Source organism: Podarcis erhardii (genome assembly GCF_964252035.2).
Source record: "Podarcis erhardii genome assembly, chromosome: 15".
Lineage (NCBI taxonomy): Eukaryota > Metazoa > Chordata > Lepidosauria > Squamata > Lacertidae > Podarcis > Podarcis erhardii.
In genome coordinates this window covers 3,526,641-3,547,356 of record NC_138505.1, presented here as the reverse complement: position 1 = coordinate 3,547,356, position 20,716 = coordinate 3,526,641, and the positions used below count along the sequence as shown (strand labels likewise).

General features: G+C 47.2%; 1 protein-coding gene across 1 annotated transcript in view; it reads right to left on the bottom strand.

Annotated features, from left to right (window-relative positions):
* LOC309329920 (hepatocyte nuclear factor 6-like) overlaps positions 1-12,553 on the bottom strand; it is a 32,272-nt gene extending 19,719 nt beyond the window's left edge. The window contains exons 1-2 of the mRNA XM_081841151.1: positions 12,486-12,553; positions 9,856-10,977 (exon numbers count right to left, since the gene is read on the bottom strand). Coding sequence (XP_081697277.1) covers positions 9,856-10,798 — 943 coding nt within the window. The 5' untranslated portion in view covers positions 10,799-10,977; positions 12,486-12,553. The remainder of the gene's footprint in view (positions 1-9,855; positions 10,978-12,485) is intronic.
* Positions 12,554-20,716: the final 8,163 nt, after the last annotated feature.

Below are 20,716 nucleotides of genomic sequence, written 5' to 3'. Positions count from 1 at the left end.
AGCAGGAAAATTCTGTTCTGTCACCAGTGTCTGCTGGAATATCTGGTCACTGGGAATATGTAAGCTTTCCACAGATTAAACTGATTTTATTTTATTTTATGGTATGTATTTGTGTGTGTGTATATGTGTGTGTGTACTATACACATACTTCATGCACCTCAGAAAAGCTTATGCCATAATAAACAGGAAGCCGCTAAAGACTATTTAAAAACCTCTCTAATAAGAACAATTTTTGTAAAGCTCTCAGCCTGGCACTTGCCGCAGACTCTCTTTGCTCTGGCTCCTGAAATTTCACACAAGAACTGCCCCAAATTTCTAGCTTATCTTTACGGCAGTGCAGTGCAGTGGTCAGAGTATCAGACTAGAATTGGGAAGATGCAGATTCTAATCTCACACTCAGCACAGAGCCCATCAACATCTCTCATCCTAATGGGGTTTCTAGAGATTTTTATTTTTTATCATTCAGTGATTTTCTTCGTATTTATGATTTTCTTCATTTTACGATGTTTCTGTAATGGTTTGATTGTACACTGCCATGCTTGCCTTTTTTAAAGAGTTGGTGGTTTATAAATAGTCTTATAAATAAGTAAGGAGAGGATGGAACAAAACCGCCCACTGCTGTTTCAGAAGGTGAGACCCAGCAGAGAACGATTTCAGCTCGGCATTAAGAAGGGTAGAATTTGGGACGCCGAGGGGTCCGCTTCCTGGAAGAATGATTTAAACAAACATGAGAAGAACTTATTGAAGCTACAAGCTGTTTGACATGGACTGTGTGGGTCTCTCCTTCATGGAGAGTTTCCTGTCTTGGCAGGGGGATGAAGAAGAAGAAGAAGAAGAAGAAGAAGAAGAAGAAGAAGAAGAAGAAGAAGAGTTTGGATTTGATATCCCGCTTTATCACTACCCAAAGGAGTCTCAAAGCGGCTAACATTCTCCTTTCCCTTCCTCCCCCACAACAAACACTCTGTGAGGTGAGTGGGGCTGAGAGACTTCAGAGAAGTGTGACTGGCCCAAGGTCACCCAGCAGCTGCATGTGGAGGAGCGGAGACGCGAACCCGGTTCACTAGATTACAGGTCCACCACTCTTAACCACTACACCATGCTGGCTGAAAACCTACCAAACCCACACCTTACGAAACAATTCACCAACACAACTACCCTTTGACATTTGCACTTCTCTGAATTTTGCGGGTAAGCGAGACATTCTACCCTCCCCCAATTTCCAACAGTTCAGAAGCACCGCTGCCTCTGACCGCGGGAACAGAGCACAGCCATGGTGACCAGTAGCCGCCATAGTAGTCCGTATAGTTCAAGCTCTGGTTTTCCCAGTCGTGATGTATGGAAGCGAGAGCTGGACCGTAAATAAGGCTGATCGCCGAAGAATGGATGCTTTTGAATTCTGGTGCTGGAGGAGACTCTTGAGAGTCCCATGGACTGCAAGAAGATCCAACTGATCTGTTCTGAAGGAATTCAGCCCTGAGTGCTCACTGGAAGGACAGATCCTGAAGCTGAGGCTCTAAGACTTTGGCCACCTCATGAGAAGAGAAGACTCCCTGGAAAAGACCCTGATGTTGGGAAAGATGGAGGGCATAAGGAGAAGGGGACGACAGAGGACGAGATGGTGGGACAGTGTTCTCGAAGCTACCAGGATGAGTTTGACCAAGATGTGGGAGGCAGTGGAAGACAGGAGTGCCTGGCGTGCTCTGGTCCAGGGGGTCACGAAGAGGCGGACACGACTAAACAGCAACAACAACAACAGCCGCCACTAGCCCTACTCTCCTCCGTGAATTTGTCTAGTCGTCTTTTAAAGTCATCCAAATTGGGGACCATTGCTGCCTCTTGTGGGGGAGAGATCCACAGATCAACTATGTGATGTGCGAAGAGGCCTTTCCTCTTATCTGTCCTCGATCTGCCAACATTCAGGATCGGTTAAAGGCGAGCTAAGTGATCTTGGAAAGGAAAGGAAAGGAAAGGAAAGGACGCCTTTTTAATTTCCCATCAAGGCAATGCTTGGCCATTATATATCATTTGTGATGGTCAGCAGAGTGAAGCCTAGGTTTATGGTCATCTTTTGACAGGGCATGCCACCACGCGGGAAATATTATTAGAATAACAGTGTCTCAGCATATCTAAGTATAGAGACATTGATTCCTTTGGTCTATCCTTTCCACGGGGGGGGGGGGGATGTCTCTCCTCCCTCTCCTCCCTCTCCTCAGACATGAGCTCATCTGGCGCGCTGGGCAGACCCAACTCTGGTTCTGGATTTGCAGGAAAAGAGCCCTGAATACCCAAGGTCAAACCCCACCTGGAATACTGTGTCCCGTTCTGAGCACCACAATTTTTTAAAAAAGGACGGCCTGGAATGTGTGCAGAGAGAGAGACCAAGAGGATTACAGGCCTGGAAACCAAGCCTGATGAGGAACGGTTGAAGGAGCTGGGTTTGTTCAGCCTGGAAAAGGGGAGACTGAGAGGTGATTTGATAGCCATCTCCAGATATCTAAAGAGCTGTCGCATGGACGATGGAAAAAGCTTGCTTTCTCCTGCTCAGGAGGTGAGGACCTGAAATGGTGTAGAGTCATACCTCAGTTACAACACCTCCAGGTTGCGTTTTTTCGGGTTGCAGACCGCTGAAACCCAGAAGTACTGGAACGGGTTATTTTTGGGTTTCAGTGGTCGTGCTTGCGCAGAACTGCTAAATTGCGCTTTGCGCATGCGCAGAAGCGCCGGATCGCAACCCGTGAGTGTGCAGACGTGCAGACGCGGGTTGAGAACGTGCATCCCGCACGGATCACGTTTGCAACCCGAGTGTCCACTGTATTTAAATTACAAGAAATGAGATTTTGACTAAACTCTCTGATGGTAAGAGCTGTTTGGCTGCGGAACCGACTCCCTTGGAAGATGGTGGTCTCTCCTTCGCTGGAGGTTTTTGAGCAGAGGTCTGTTGGCCATCCGCCAGGGATTCTTTAGCTGTGTTTTGGCATTGCGGGGGGCTGGACTAGATGAGCTTTGGGGGTCCCTTCCCACCATAGGATTCTATTACAAGGAATGTGAAAGGGGCAACAGCTCTGCTGTGTGTCTTTTGGTGGTAACACGCGAGTGCCTGCGTGTTGCGCCAGGACTTTGGGGACCCGAGTTCAAATCCCCACTCGCCTTTTGCTACATGTGACCTTGGGGGCAGCCACTATCTCTTGGCCTAACTTACCTCACAGGGTCATCGTGTGAGGATAAAACAGCGAGGGGTGTGGCGGGAGGCAGGAGTTGGCAGGCAGTGCTATAAGGAAGCAAGCCAGAAGGCAACTGTGAAATATCAGGTTCAAGTCCCCCTTCATTGGTGGTCTGCGTTGTTACAGGTCAGCAAATGCCTCTTTGGCATTCATTAACCCCTGCTACCATTAGAGGGGGGGGGGTCCATTTGAGCAAGTGGGGCGCTGCCCCACCAACCTCAGTCAGCCCCCACCTGGCTATCTTCCTGCTCAGCTTTGTCTCTGTGTTGCCCCTTGGAGAACTCAGCAGCTAAGAGGAGGGTGGCAAGAACTAGGGTGAGCTGATTCCACCTGGCCATTGGCTCTGGCGCCCCCTACTGCCTGGCTCCCTGCTTTCTGCCCTACCAGTCCCAAGGGGCACCCTTGCCTGCTACATTTCTACAGGTACAGGAAACTCCCAATTCATGCGCATTTGAGTCACGTGCAACTGGGTTCATGCGCATCGCTGCAAACCTGGAAGTGGCACTTAAAGAGGCAGAAACGCCCATGCCCCCCCCCCATGCAAAAATTGTGTGAAAACTGTGCCTAGCAATCCCAAGAGCCTTTGCAAGTGCAATCCCAGGAGCACCTTTGAGGCCTATGGAGAGTTGGAGAAAGAAGGTTTGGAGGGAGTCTGGTAAGGAGTCTGGAAAGGAGGTTTGGAGGGAGTCTGGAAAGGAGTCTGGAAAGGAGGTTTGGAGGGAGTCTGCTGGGTTTTTAAAAGGGTTTCTCAAGAGTTTCCAGAGAGCTTCTGCAGTTTTTTCAATGGTGCTCCCAATATACGCAATTTCACTCAAATGTGCGGTGCCTGGGAATGTAACCCCCACATAAATGGGGAGTAGCCTGTACTCGTAAAAATGCTTTTGCCTTGCTTTTTGAACCACAAAGGAGGACCCAAGCCTGTCTCAAGAACCTAGCAAGAACCCTCCTGAATGACACAGAAGCCCCATCAAGTCCATCATCTTTCTTCCCAGCACAGGCCAATCAGATGCTTGCAGTAAGCTTACAAGTTGGCCATGAAGGCAACAGCCCCTCCTCCATGGGGGGGGGATAGAGGTTATTTGAGGGTAGACTGCGCCTGCACATGGCCGTTCAACTGAGTTGTGGACAGACCTGCAGTCATGATTATTTTTTAATCCCAATTAAACCCAGCGTATGGAAGTGAGAGCTGGACCATAAAGAAGGCTGATCGCCGAAGAATTGATGCTTTTGAATTATGGTGCTAGAGGAGACTCTTGAGAGTCCCATGGACTGCAAGAAGATCAAACGTATCCATTCTGAAGGAAATCCGCCCTGAGTGCTCCCTGGAAGGACAGATTGTGAAGCTGAGGCTCCAAGACTTTGGCCACCTCATGAGAAGAGAAGACTCCCTGGAAAAGACCCTGATGTTGGGAAAGATGGAGGGCACAAGGAGAAGGGGACGACAGAGGAGGGCGAGATGGCTGGACAGTGTTCTCGAAGCTACCAGCATGAGTTTGACCAAACTGCGGGAGGCAGTGGAAGACAGGAGTGCCTGGCGTGCTCTGGTCCATGGGGTCATGAAGAGTCGGACGCGACTAAACGACTAAACAACAACAACAAGGCCAGCGAAACTTCTGCCCATCATCCTGTTTTCTGGCGCCAAATCCCTCAAGCTCACTGTTAGTTGCATGAAGAAGGATGCTATCTTTTTGTCTGTCCCGAAACCTTCCAACCGTCTGTTTCATGGGTTAACCCAGAGCTCTAGAATTCTCTGCCCTGCCTTCTGCCTTTTCTACACTACATACAGTTTTAAAATTTCTATCCTGCCTGCGCTTCATCACCGGTTTTTTGTCTCAACTAAAAAGCCCCACACACTTTAGCTTTCCTCTATAAAGAACAGGGACGGGGAGAGATATCTGATTCCGTCTGCACTGTAGGCAGTCCTACCTAATTCATATTTTCCAAACCCAGGTGCGAATTGAAACACAGCCGTCCTTCAAAATTCGCACTTTTCTGAATTTTGCAGTGCAAAAGTAATGGGTGTGCAAATGCATATGCTTGTGTATCTGGGGACGTTAATGTCAACATTAACTTTCAAATTTTAAATTGGGAAAGTGCAGCTTGCGGGGGATTCCACAATCAACACAATCAGCATTGCAAGGGGTTCAGCTAGATGACCGTAGGGGAACCCCCTTCCACCCCTACAATTTAACACCTTGTGCATCCAACTGTTTACTCAGAAGAAATTACACCACCCCACACATCCTGTGTAGTTTTTAATGCTTTGCTTTCAATCCTGGGCAAGTCTACTCAAAGGTAAGCTCCCACCACCACCACTGCTGCTTCTGCTACACAGGGCTTATTCCCAGCCAAGATGTCTGAGCAGGATCACAGCCATATGGCAAAACCTTAACCTTGTCTTCTTAGAAGTGAGCCCTACTTATTTCAATGGGGATTACTCCCAGGTAAGTAGGGTTAGGATCACTACCCAAGCCCTGCAACTGAATTGTAAAATGAAATCTCCTTTTAACAGCTTTCTCCAATTTTCTTTCTTTGTTACATATATGTATATATAAAAACAGCATCCTACTAAACCCAACAGCTCCCATATTTTAGATACGCTGGGGGGTGGCTATTATTCTAAATAGATTATCCATCTCAGTTTGCCCTTGAATCATGAGAGCTAGAGGCACGGAAGAAGAACAGAGCAACGTGTGTTTAGTGGCAAGGAAATTTTTCGGAGGGGGCAATTCGACGCTTGCAGTAGCATCCAGTAGAGGCCATGGGGAAATATTGGAGGGAGGCTCGGAACAATACAAGGAAACCAGGAATATAACCACAAAGAATCTGTGGACAGATTTCCCTATTTATTGGGCAATCTTACCCCAACCCCCCAACTCCAGCAAACCACTCTTACAGATATTGGATCCGACTCTATTGCAAAAAGCCTAATCAATAGCCGAGATTCATATTACCCAACAATAATGGATCTGAGAGGGTGATTATTCATTCAGCACTCCGATATTCAGGACTTAACAGTTTTCAAGAAGTCGCCATAATGGTGACCTTTTGGCTCTTTCCTCCCTCACGCCCCTCTCTTCGTTTTTTAAATATATATATAAAATAACTGTGAGGGTTTACTTCCACACTCAGCCATCTGCACCCGCCTCTCTGTGATCATGCGAGTGAATGACAGTTTGCAAGGCCTGGGGGGGGGATGGCACTGAGCTGCAGCCCAGCACCCAAACACCCACACGGAGGCATTTTGCAGGCCCCAATGAAGCCTGGTGTTGTGGTCAGCCTCTAAAGAACCGGCTGAGGAGGGAGCGCTGGGTTCGATCTCCTCGCCACCGTCGTGGACTTCCCTTGGGTTTGCCCATGGCCGTGTGCGGATCCTTGCCTGCGGCTGGGGAATGGCACTCAGTGGGGCTCAGGGTCCCAATGTCCTCCTTGGCCATTGGCCATGCTTGCTGGGGCAGATGGGCGTTGTAGTTCAACAACATCTGGAAGGCCAGATGTTCCCCACACCTGGTCTGGAGCTTGGGGATATCCCAGGGGCCTGACGAACCTGGTGGCTTGCACATTCAGGCTGGCGCCAAAAGACTTTGACTCCATCTTTTCACCCTGGCAACCCATCCCAGCCTGTGGCCTGGAAGGCTGGGTGCAGGATTTCGGAATGCCCCCAGTAACCCAGGCTGGGATGCCGCCCTCCTTCCAAGCCCAGTCCTGTCTCTCAGTGTAAGGACATCAGGAGAGACCTGCTGGATCTGGCCAATGAGGGCCCCTTTAGTCCAGCATCCTCTTCCCTCAATGGCCAACGCCCCTGATAACATACAAATCTAGCTAGACTGCCTTTGGAGCTGGAGGTTCCATAAGGACATCAGGAGAGCCTGGCTGTGATTTCCATTTCCCTATCTCAGGACATGCCAACAAAGGAAGAGTGGATTTGTAAATTAAGTGAATATATAGAATTGGCAAAATCAACTTCAATTATAAGATATAAATCTTATAAAGTTAAGAATGGAGTGGAAGTATTTTGAAGATTATATGTCAAAATATTGTTCTAAAAATGATATGTTAATAGGCTTAGAATAAAAAATGTAAGCAATAACAAAACAAAGAAAGAAAGAAGGAAAAATCAGAATTTAACAAAAATAATTTATTGTAGAATGCAAGGGGGAAAGGTAGAAAGAAATATAAAGAAGTCAAATTGCTGTGGAGGGAAGTAGAGGGTGGGAGGTGGGTTTTATAATTAAGTGTATAATTATGCAGCTGTTGTAATTTAGATATTATATTTTATATGAGGGAATCATTGGGAATTTTGGTTATTATGTATATACGTTAAGTTTCAATAAAGATCTCTGGAAAAAAATCAAAAAAATCAGGAGAGCCTATGCTGCTGGATGAGGCCCAAGGGTTCCCATCTAGTCCAGCACCCTGATGTTCCAACTGGAAGCCCAAAAGCACAACCTGAGTGCTTGCAATTCGCAGCAACAGGTCTTCTCCAGAGGGGCTTTCAAATTCCAGCGGTGCCCTGTGCAACACCAAAATTCGGTGCCCGATCCTGCCTCTCAACTTCCATTCAAAGTCATTGTCGCGGTGCCCTCTTGGATCAGCACCCGGTGAGGGCGGACCAGTCACACTCCCCAAAATCTGCCTCCGTCGCTGGAGGGAGCACACAGCTGTTGTGGCTGGTAGCCACTGACAGCCCATCCTCCTTCCTGAATTTGTCTAATCCTCATTCAAAAGTGGGTGGCCATAGCTGCCTCCTGTGGCGGTGAGTTCCACAGTTTAATTGTGTTCTGTGTGAGGAAGAAGTCCTTCCTTTCGTCCCCAAGCCCAAGGTGTTCCTCCTTCGAGGAGACCCTTGGCAGGTCTGTTGTCTCAGCAGCCAGGCCTAGAGAGCCCAGCGATGCTCGACTCCCATGCAAGGGCCTGCCTAGAGCAGTTGGGGGCAGCCCATCGCATTTCGCCATCTGAAGCAAGATGGGAATGTGCCGTCTCCTGCCTGCCCCCCGACTGCCCCCCCACCCCACGGCTTCCACCGCACGCTGGAACGCAACCCCGTCGCCAAATTCAGCCAGGGAAGAGCACTGAGCAAGGCTACGGCCATGTCTTCACCACTGATGGGGTGAAACTCAGCAAGAGGGTGGTTTCTGCTGCCAGCGGAAATGGACGCGGCTTCACTCCACCTAATGGGTGGTCTGGCTCTGTTAGCAGCGGTTCCCAAGTAGGTAGTGCCACCGGAGGGATGGGGGGGTGGGATTCCCTAGTGGGGAGCTAAGGCGCAAGGGGGCAGCAGCGGCTCCAGGAGACGCCAACGCCCAACAGGCTCTGGAAAGCCGATAGCGCTGGATCCAGTTCATTCCTTCTGCTCACTTAATTAAACCAAATAGTTTTGGTTGGGTTTCGAATAAATGTGCAATTAATTGTTCCTCTTTTGAACTCCCTCGGGAGATGCTGGACGCTCCTTCCTTGGAGGTTTTTCAGCAGAGGCTGGATGGCTGTCCGTCATGGATGCTTTCGCTGAGATTCCTGCATTGCAGGGGGTTGGACTAGATGACCCCAGGGGGTCCCTCAGGGGTGCCAAATTGAATTAAAAAAATGGGGGGCCTAGGTAAGGCCCAACCCACATAACCGACCACAAGATTATGAACGACACACCATTTGAATGGCAATGTGTGTCAGCTTGGGGAGGGGGCTGGCCCCCTCAAATATTTTATTGGGGGGGGGGGCGGAAATGACTGGCAGAATCCAAGACCAGGGAGAAGAGTTGGTGGAAGAAGACTGGAAGAAATTTAAAATCTATCTACAGAAACACTGTAAAATTTTTGAATGTTAATGACGTTGAAATGAAATGAAGTGGTTCTAGTAATAAGGTAAAATAAGAATATGCAAGAATGGATTGATATTAGATGAAAAATTGAAGCTATAATATGTGAGGATATATAATTAAGGGTAAATTAAGAGGGTATGAATTTGCTGAACCAATTTTTAAATGGAATACAAAAAAGGGAGGTGTGAGGAAGTCAGGAAAATAAGTAAATGAACGGTGAGAAATTAAAAAGAGGGATTTTTATATTTCTTTCTATGTTAAATTTTGGTTTTTGTATTTTTCTTGTGTTTTTTGTTTATCGTTTTGTAGCTTTTTTTCTTGTTAAAAATTTAATAAAATATCATTTTAAAAAAACCACAAATATTTTATTGGGGGGCAGCCGGAAGGGATTTTGGCCCCCTAGGAATGGGCTCCTATGCTCCCCTACAATTCGGTGAGTCAATGAATTTTATTGGGCTACCATCTTCCTTTGTGGGTCATGCAAACTGCTGTTCTGTACAACGCTTTTATTGGGGTAGCAGACACAGGGGATGAGTTTGTGGAACCGAGGGGGCAGCATAGATGTCAACTTTTCCCTTTTCTTGTGAGGAATCCTATTCAGAATAAGGGAATTTCCCTTAAAAAGAGGGAAATGTTGCCAGCTATGGGGGGCAGTGGCCCTGAAGAGGTTGTGAAGCCTTGATAGATAGGGTTGCCATGTCTGTCGAGGACCTTGAGGGGGGGCGGCAACAGCCCCTCCTCACTTCCTTGTATTGTTCCAGCCTTGCTTGCTTCCCTTGCTTGCATCTGGGGGAGGGTGGGGGTCAAAAATTATCTTACCTTCTAACCTTAAAGCTGCCATCCTCTGGAACTCGGGCTCCTGCAGCCACCTCCACATCCTCTTGAAGGTCTCCCTCCCGGACTTGAGCTTGCTCCAGGGCTTGGGGTTCCTCAGGAGGTCCGAGAGGGTGCCCTGCGACCGGCAGAGGACCCTCTCGGCGAAGATGGCTTGGGGGATGCTGTAGCGCTTGAGCTCCGCGATGATCCTCTGAGCCACCTCCTTGGTGTTGATCTCCTCCAGCTGGCTGGAGAGGACGGTGGTCTGGGTGGCGATGGGCGGGTTGGGCCGGGCGTTCATCTCCGCCCGGGGGTGTCCGTAGGGGGTTTGGCCCATGGCGTTGGGAGAGGCCATGGTGGAGTTCTGCGAGGGGGACATCTCCCGGGAGAAGTGCTGCTCCATCCTGCCAAACATGGCGGCCGAGTGCGCCTCGAAGCCGTTGCCCAATACCATCTTCTCGTTGCCCAGGGGGGCGGAGGAGTGGCCTGCATAGTTGTGCATGGGGCCCAGCTGCGGGCTGGGCAGGGAGGACAGGCTCTGCCCCATGCCGATGTCCTTGGGGTAGGGGCTGTAGAAGTTCCCCCCGGCGCCCAGGCCCCGGTCCTCCCGCATGAGGGTGAAGCTGCCGATGACGTTCCCCATGGGGAGGCACTGGTGGTGGTGGTGGTGGTGGTGGAACTTCTCGTGCAGGGGCTGCAAGGGCGTCAGGGTGGTGTAGCTGTTCCCCGCCCCGGCGGAGGGCGACTCCCCGCCAAAGCCCAGCCCCGGGTGCAAGGTGGTGGCCAGGGCGTGCTCCGCCCGGTGGTACTCGCTGCCCTCCAGGACGGAGGCCACCAGCGACGGCCTCTGCAGGGCCGAGTGCAGGGCCCGGCTGTCGCTGTGCATCAGCTCTTGCTCCTGGATGGACATGTCCCCACCGTTCTCCAAGCTCAGCTGGACGTTCATGGTGCAAGACCCCTGGCCCTAGGCCATCATCTTCCCATCCGTTGGGCAAACCGGGTCTGAAATCTCCAGCTCACCGGGGCTCTGGGAGGATGGGAGCCGTGGGCTCTGGAAGGTGGTGGTTGTTGTTGGTCGGTTGGTTGGAGAAGACCAAGGTGGTGTTTCTTACCGTCCTTGAGAACCTTCAGTAGGACAGAAGAGCATCAAAACATACAAAAGAGCCTGGCTCCTGGATCAGGCTCAAAGGCTCACCTAGCTCAGCTCTAGAGTAGGTGGGCCTTTGAGGAATCTAGATAGACTGGCTCTGGACTTGGAGGTTCCATACAAGCATAAGGAAAGCCCTGTTGAATGAAGTTGCAAGGTCCAGCTCCCGGTTAGTTCAGTAGCCAAAAGCCCCAAAGAATCTAGCTCAGGCATAGGCAACCTCAACCTACCAGATGTTTTGAGACTGCAACTCCCATGATCCCTAGTGGTCAGGGATGATGGGAATTGTAGTCCCAAAACATCTGGTGGACCGATTATGCCTATGCATGATGTAGCTAGACTGCCTCTGGACCTGGAGGTTCCATAAGAAACCTGGAAGAGCCTGCCTGCTGGATCGGGGCCAAAGCAAAGCCCATCTCGCCCAGCCTATCAGTGGGCAAATGCCCCATAGGACCTAGGAATGTGGATAGACTGCTTTTAGATCTGGGGGTTCCTTTGGGATATTGGTAGAGTCCTGTGGCTGGTTCATCTGCTCCAGCATCGCGGTCTCGCTGGGGCTGGGCAGATGCCCACAAGCAAGACCCAAGGACAGCAGCAACACTACCAGCAACGGGCACTGAGAGGCAATCCTGAGATGGGTGAACTGCTGGTCTGATTCATCCCAGGCCAGTCTACCCTGTGGGAGCCTTCCTGGGTCAAGTCGAAGGAAGCCCACTTAGTCCCTCATCCCATCCTCTCCTTGGTCAACCAGGTTCTTCAATGGGGAGCCCACCTGGAAGGACCTGAGGGCCACACATCTCTCCCCACCTGCGACCCCCAACACTGGCATTCAGAGGCATCCTTCCTCCAACAGGGGAGGACACAGCCATTGGGGCGAGTGGTAGCCATGGATAGCTGCCTCCTCTACGAGTTTGCTTGGTCCTCTTGGAAAGCCATGCAAGCCAGTGGCCGCCACCACTACAGAATTTGTGGGCACGAATTCTGCAGTTTCGCTATGTGCTGGGAAGTAGCTGAGGGGCACACAGGCATGGGAGAATGCAGCCGATTTTTAAAGAAGAAAATGCATTCATCAAGGATGCCAAATTAAGGATGCACTGGTCAAACTTCAAAGCTCATTTGTTCCCCCCTTTTTGCACTCTCAAAACAGGTAGATCCTCATCAGAAATTGGTGTGGGTGGGGGAGAGACTGTCCAGAGATGCTCACGGCTTCCAAATGCAGAGGACCCCAGAAGCTCCTTGCCCCACAGGTAAAGTGGTCTTGGCATTCCCCACTTCCTGCACACAAAGCAAGGGACACTGCCCGCTCTGCCCCGTCCAGTTCAAGGTAGATTTGGAGATCAAGAGGCAGATTACGAATTGTAGCAAAGAAATCACACACCCATCTTCTCCATCCCTCTGCAAAAGTCCGAACGGCCCTCCCCTCCTAATTTTTATAATTAATAATAACAATTAATTAATAACAGGGGTCATAATTTATGTGCCTTACCTAGTGTCAAGCGTTGTATTTTCTGAGCATTTTGGAAGCACGCAGGGCTGTAAGAAGGTTGTGGGGGGAAGCAGAGCAAGAGTGAAAGAGAAGAAGAAAAAGAGAAATTATTTTCAAACCTGAGCGTTTTTCAAAGAAAGAAAAAGCATCTTGACCAATTCTGCTTCTTCAAAGGCATTTCCTCCCCCCCCCCGAGCTGCTTGCCTCCCCCCTCCCTCTCCCTCTCCACCTTTTGCTGGTGCTTAAAAAATAAAATAAAAATAAAAGAGGGGGGAAAGGCACTTCCTGAACGCAAAGAGATTCAAACTCCCTCTTTTGGTCAGAAATTAAAAACCCATCTGCATTTCACACTCCTCTTAGTCCCCCCCCCTTTTCTTTTTTTTTAAAGTCCCACTCTCTTCAGATCTGTCAAACTGACTGGCTGCAGGAATTGCTGAGGATGTCCAGGAAAATCCCTCATCAGATGCGTGGAAATCTGTTTTTTTGCTTGTTGCTTTTTTTAAAGGCCGGTGTCCATTTAATTTTCAGTTTGTTTTAGAATCGGTCCAGCTTCAACTAACCTCTTCCTTTGTCTCGTTCTCTCTCTCTCTCTCTCTCTCTCTGCCTTCCTCCAGAGAGCTCTGCCCTGCTTGCTGCTTTTCAGCCCAAAGCCACTGGTATCGATTCCACAACCCAAACCCTCTGCTTCCCTGCTCTCCCCACGTCACCAGCCTAAAAAACTGACAGATCGCAATCAGGAGCCAACCTGATTTAACCCAGTCAGCCCTGGACCCAGAAAGGAAAAGAGAGAGAGAAAGAAAAAGAGAAAAGAGAGAGGTTGAAAACTGAGGCTGCTGTGGAAAGGGAAAGGGGAGGAAAGAGATGTTCGCTGGTGCTCATCAGTGCCACTGTTGACACTGCCGTTTTGCGGGCGGCTTAGGGTCAAGATCCTCTGCCATTTAAAAGGAAAAACATTGCATCCCGACAGATTTGCATGATGTGCGGAGAGAGATATCAGATGCTTATCTTGGTCTGAGTTTGGCGCCTGGCCATTTCGACGAGGTGAACTTTGGGAAGGGCCCATCTCCAGGGACTCGGCTCCCTCCCCTGGCCTGGTGGCTTTTAAAACCAGCACCTGGGGTTCACCATCTAAAACCAGAACTCAGAAACCCAGAAAGAGGCCTGCCCAGATCAATGCAAAGGCCCAGTTTCCTGTTGCCAATGGTGGACAGCCGGATAATTATTGGTAAGGCCACCAGGAAACAAACCACCACCCCATTGTCTGCTTGCTTCTGGGATCTCGTCGTTGGAGGTAGACTGCCCCTGAGCCTGGATGTTCCACCTCCGTGCATTTGTGTTCATCCTCATATTTAACCCATACATAACCCAATATGAATCATCGTTTCATATTGCAGCAACGAACTCTACAAAGCAGGTGTGGATTTGTTGACAGATCTATTTCCCTGTCTGTCTGTCTGTCCTGAATCGACTGCTTGCTAATTTCTGTGAGAGCAAAGAGAATACCTCTCTTTAACATCTCCTTTATGTTGCATTTAGGGCGTCATTGGGAACAATCAGTAAACAAAATAAAAACGAGGTTTTCCTTAAATATATCCCTCCTCTGGATATTATATAGAGCTTCACTTTCTCGGCTATGCTAAGCTACGTAGGAATTCAGATCACTGTTATTATAAATCAGCATTGGCTGAGTGCTCTTGATCTCCCCTTTCACAAGCGCACAGTAGAATTTATTCAATTTTTTTCCTCCCTGTGGCAAAATCTTTCCATAGTCCTTTTCCACCCATGAAACAAACAAAACGCAGGCCTTCTTCCTCTCTGTTTATGCGGATATTGGTCATGAGGAAAGAGTGAGCAGCTGAATGGAAGCATGTCCAAACCAAGTGACTTTCTGTAGTCGAATGACAGGAACACAAAATGCAGAAGTGTGTGTGTGTGTGTGTGTGTGTGTGTGTGTGCGTTTTAAGAGGCTGGGTATTATGGGATCAATTATAGAATTTATTGACTGTATTCATACAGCCCACCCGATAACGTATATACTGTAGATAGCTTATAGATAATAGATATTATAGGGGTAGGGTTTTTTTTGTTAGATGTGTAATATATCTATATCCATATAAATATATCTATATAAATATATCAGTGTGATTTCTAATAGGATAACAGAATAGAAATACATCAGAATTGAAGAAAGAAAATGCAGATTAATGTGTCCAGACAAGCTCATATGTTGATATTCATACTTAGTGAAGATAGATCCGAAGATAGAGAGAAATTCGGGAGTGAGGTTTGCTTGTATTAAGAAACTTACAGCAGGTTATGACCAAAAGCCAGTGGTCCCCAGAGTCGACTCGTTGAAATTCATGTGCACGACTGATTTACATCAATTAATTCTGGTGGGTCTACTCTGTGTAGGACTAAGTGGGAGGCAGAGTCTTTATTGGTCTTAAATTCCATGATGGTCTTGGTGGTTTTAATGCACAAGGAAGGAATATTACTAATTAGAAAGGGTTGATTGACTCTCTTTTTTTAATAGAGGGCTCAAACTGTAACAAAATGTGGGGCACCGGGGATTAAAATCCTCCGCCTAAGATCTGGGAAATCCTGGCTGTGGATAACATCTCACGTCAGTTAAAGGCTACAGCTAATCCCAAATTTACAGATGACTTTTATAAGCATGGTTCCCGAGCGCATTTTGTTAATAGCCACATTTTAAAACTGGGTACACATGTGATTTCCATTTTTAAAAAATGAATGAATGTACGCATATATGCAACTTGCTCTCCATCCAAATCTGTCATCAAACAGAACAGTAGCTCTATTAATCTGTGCATCCTATATTTAAAAATGGACTGATAATATCGATACAGTCGGTGCAATATTCAAAGCATCCTAGGGGTTACTTGATATTTTTCCACCTTCCTGTTTCTTTATGCAGATTTAATTGCGGGTTAGCACATATTAAGGTGCCGTTTAAAGAAATAAACAGTTCTGCAATGACACACGGGGCTATTCTCCGAGGGCAGGATTCTGCTCCTCCTAGGCGAGTCACTAGACTAAGCCGAATCATAGGCGGGCCTGCATCTGTTTACAAAAAAACAAACAAAACCCTGCTGTTTCCTCAGCAGCAATCAAACCTGCAGCCTTTCTCCAGTGCTAGGAGGTCAGACCCCTAGGCTGGGTGTGGGCAGTGGGGGGGGGGGAAACCTTTTTAAAAATGGTACTATTTTTGAAACATCTCTGCTACCTTCTCCACAAAGCAGGTAAGCTTAGGGAGTTAATCTTCTGTTCATTCTGCAATTGTGATTTTTTTTTTTTTAAATATAAAAAAGGAGATTCAAAACCCAGGCTTTTAAAAAAATATATAATAAGCCATAAAGTAGCGGTGAACAAGACCACATCCCCACATTTTGGAAGCCTGGGTTGGGCGAATTACCAAACAGGAAGATGTGCCCAGTGCACTCTTATAAACATGCAAAGCTGTGGCTCATCTTGGCGGCTTTTAAATGTACATACCCTCATATATATATATATATATATATATATATATATATATATATATCTCAAAGCCTCTGCCCTCCAAAAACATCCTCAGGGTGATTTAGAAGACACACACGCCAGAGGAGCAGCAACACTTTCAAGAGCCGATCCCAACAGGCCGAATCCTGAACCAATGGATTCAAATTACAAGAGAGTCCGACTAAACATTAGGAAGAACTTTCGGGCAGTAAGAGCTGTTTGCCAGCGGAAAAGATTCCCGTGAGAGGTGCTGGACTCTCCTTCCATGGAGGTCTTTATACAGAGGTTGGATGGCCATCGGTCAGGGATGCTCGAGCTAAGATTCCTACACTGAAGCGGGTTGGACTAGATGACCCTCGGGGTCCCTTTCAATGCTACGATTCTGGGAACAGATCCACTAGAGCCATAATCTAGTCCAGTGGGAACCTCCTGCTTAAAGCAGAAGATGTCCTCTGCTCAAACAGCTAAAATTTGAGACCAGCTTTCTAATAATAATAATAATAATAATAATAATAATAATAATAAAAAAAAAACAACTCCATTTTAAAAACCTCTACCTTTCCATGGGAGGGAGCAGTGTGCAAGCTTTCTGATGACACAGAACTCTAGATGGGTAGGATCAGAAGCTTCTGCTCAAGAGGCTTTTTCTTAATCTCAGGGCTGAAATATGTGGGTTAGGCATAGCTTTCAACGTTTCCCTTTTTTTTTGAGGGAAATTCCCTTATTCCGAATAGGATTCCTCGCAAGAAAAGGGAAAAGTTGACAGCTGTGGGGTTAGGGGGTGTGCCCACTGCAGGAATCACTCTTCATTCAAAACGGGTTTGCACAAACAATGTCTTAACATCGCTCAAAACGTCTTGCAATTTTTGTACGGCTCATTTGTTTTTCCAGGATCAATGGCATGGCGTCTGCAACTAAAAAAAATACCGTCTTTTTTGCTCTATAAGACTCACTTTTTCCCTCCTAAAAAGAAAGGGGAAATGTCTGTGCATCTTATGGAGCGAATGCAGGCTGTGCAGCTATCCCAGAAGCCAGAACAGCAAGAGGGATCACTGCTTTCGCTGCGCAGCGATCCCTCTTGCTGTTCTGGCTTCTGAGATTCAAAATTTTTTTTTTCATGTTTTCCTCCTCCAAAAACTAGGTGCGTCTTATATTAAAAACTAGGTGCGTCTTATATTAAAACGGTATATTAAAACCAAGGGGAGCTATGTCATGGCCTAGATTTGAGAACGCCTTTGCTGGACCAGACTAAAGGTCCATCTGATTCGGTCAGGTGCTTCTGAAATGGCAGCAAGTCCAGGCCACAAAAGTTTCAGTCTTCCCCTCTGTTGCTTTGTCCTTAGCAATGGCTACTTGGAGGCTGAGTACTCCTGTATACAGGAGATCTACCCTCTGTGATAGTCGAGGGCGATAGATTCCCTCCACGAGCCCTTCCGCTCTGCTATGGGGCACCCCATAGTGTGGGGGTGCATGGCTTCCAACTGTAAGGGGTTGGTATGTGGGTTGTCCAAGTCTGCATCGGGGTCAGATTGGACATCCTCACAGTGTCCCCTCTGACTGCTTTGGGAATTGGGAAATTAATAATAATAATAATAATAATAATAATAATAATAATAATAATTTATTTATACCCCGCCCATCTGGCTGGGCTTCCCCAGCCACTCTGGGCAGCTTCCAACAAAACATTAAAATACAGTAATGCACCAAACATTAAAAGCTTCCCTAAACACAACTTGTTTAGGACATGCAATTTTGATCGCTTACAGAATGTTTTGCTGATGCCTCACCTCTGCCGAGAGAGGAGACCACCAACGCCAGGCAAGGAGGAAACTCAGTTTCAGCCCACTGAAATGACTGGGTCTAAGTTAGTTGTGTTGATTGATTTCAATGGACCTTGACATCGTATACAGTCCACCAGTTTTTAGATTTCTTAGCTATTTCATTACTAACCCCCCCCCCCCCGTGTATATTAGCAGCATTCTTGGGGGCTGGGGGTTGGACTCTCCTTCCTTGGAGGTTTTTAAGCAGAGGTTGGAGGAACATCTGCCATGAATGATCTAGTTGAGGATCCTGCAAAGCAGGGGGTTGGACTAGATGACCCCTAGGACCCCTTCCAATTCTAGGATTCTGTGATTCTATCATTACACACACAGAGAGAGAAGTATCTTCAGGGCTGCATCACATGTGAATTCGACCAATGAGCTGTCCTGAGATCCTTTATTTTATTAAAGCAATGCCCCCTTTAGGATAAATATTCTCGGGGCAGCTTAATACAATAAAAGACTGAAACAAATTATACCAAAACAATAATGAGATTTATTTATTTTTAAGGGATGATGTCGACCTAGGTGCTTTAAGAAATAATCGCATCAGGTTTCAAACGCAACAGGAACAACCCCTCTCTAACTTTTATGAAGAGGGCTGGTTATTTAGGTTGGGAGGGGAATCTTTCCCTACTGAATTCTGCTAATTTGATCCTGGGGGGGGGAAATATCCACCCCCTGCGCAACATTTATCTGATTTCCTCCCTCCTGCGTACAGGTGCCTGCTAAAAAACATTCCTGTTTAACCAGATGCTTAACAAGCTTAACCAGATGCTTAGAAAGTTGAGGAAATTTTAATCTGTTTTAGTATTTTAACTTCTGTATGTTTCAAAGGATAACTGTGGTTTTTGTTTCCTCAATTCTATTGCTTTATATTTTTGTAAACTGCTCTGAGGAGTGGGTGGGTGTGTTTACAATCAAGTGGTGTATGAAATAATGAAATATGAAATAACTTTATGAAATAAATAAAATAAAAGATAGATAGCTGGGTGGGTGGATGGATGCAACAGGTATGCTGATTCTTCATTCCAGCTTTCTTGAGATCATGGTGCCTATGATCTAGGTGAGTAAATTGAGGGCTAGCAACATGAGCAGGTGCGACACAGCATAAAATGACAACTGCCTTGCTTGCTTAAGCGTCCGTGCTCATTGGTCCCCATACCTTGTGACATCTTTCCTCGTTTTAAGAGATGGATGCAACCCACTGCAATTCCATGACTCCGGCTGCAAGCACCAAATAAACAATTGTGATTTGAATCCTGCCTAAGCCTCAGACCAGCCATGTAAATTTATTCAAGCCACAATTGTTCATCCTAAATCGCCACACCTGCTTTATGGGTAGGTGTGCATTGCTTTTAAAGGCAGATGGGTGGCCATCCGTCATGGATGCTTTAAAAGCTGAGATTTCTACATTCCAGGGGGTTGGAGTAGAGGACCTTTGGAGGGTCCCTCCCAACTCTATTATATATACCCCCACCCTTCCGGTGATTTCAGAGGGGCTTAGTAGATCATGCCTGTGATCTTTGATGCTCTGAACTCTCTACTTTTATTTCAAGCTAAGCGCTTTAGCAGCTGATGGATTGTGTTGCTGTGCACACTTGTGGTGCAGGACTTTAAAAACACAGCGTGTCAGTGCATTGTTGTGCAAAGTGCAAAGTGTTGGTGCTGACCTTGAAAGCCCTAAATGGCCTTAGTTTAACTATGGGCTCCTTCAACAAGTACTTTCTTGTACTGAATTGAAATTGTAATCCTTACATTTTTTGCAGGTAGAGGTTTTGGCATAGAAGCTAAACCTTCTTGAAAGATCTGCATTGGCTCCCAGTACGTTTCTGAGCACAATTCAAAGTGTTGGTGCTGACCTTTAAAGCCCTAAACGGCCTCGATCCAGTATACCTGAAGGAGCGTCTCCACCCCTATCTTTCTGCCTGGACACTGAGGTCCAGCGCCGAGGGCCTTCTAGCAGTTCCCTCCCTGCAAGAAGCCAAGTTACAGGGAACCAGGCAGAGGGCCTTCTCGGTAGTGGCCCCCGCCCTGAGGAACGCCCTCCCACCAGATGTCAAAGAGAAGAACAACTACTAGACTTTTAGAAGACATCTGAAGGCAGCCCTGTTTAGAGAAGCTTTTAATGTTTGATGTATTACGGTATTTTAATATTTTGTTGGAAGCTGCCCAGAGTGGCTGGGGAAGCCCAGCCAGATGGGAGGGGTATAAATAAATTATTATTATTATTATTATTATTATTATTATTATTGCCGTGGGCTGGACTACACAAACCTTTGGGTCCCTTCTAACTCTACAGTTCTGTGCTTCTATTAATCTGGAAGTCTAAATATTATGCACTGCTAACAGTTTATAAACAAATTTTGGGGACATGACCCCCAGGGTCCCATGCCCTCTCCTCGCCCCTTTGTTATGTCCTAACATTTAAACTGTAAGTTCTATGGATGCAGAGACCTTTAACAATCTAGCCTTGCACGCACAACCCTTTTCTCTTGACCATGGCTCGGTGCAGAATCCCAGAGGTTTCTGTAGGCTCTAAAACAATTCTCCACCCAGCAGTGACTGGTGTCAGTAGTAGGATCCCCACCATTTATTTTAATTTTAATCAAACCGATGGAAGAAAGGGGTTAGGGAAGGGCCAATTCAGTCATAAGTATTGTGGACTCACTGTGGAAGGAAAACTATTATGGCAGGGCCTTTCGTCTGCAGATGTAGTTCAAGCACTGTCTGTGTCGTTTACCTCCTGACTTGATGAAGAGCTCTGCGGAACTCACAAGCTTGCAAGCAAAGCCAGAATATGTTGGTTGGCCTAACAAAAGATATTCCCATAATAGGTACGATATTTGAGCGTTTTCCGCGTCTTTTGTGGAGGAAGGACGAAGCTTTTCTAAG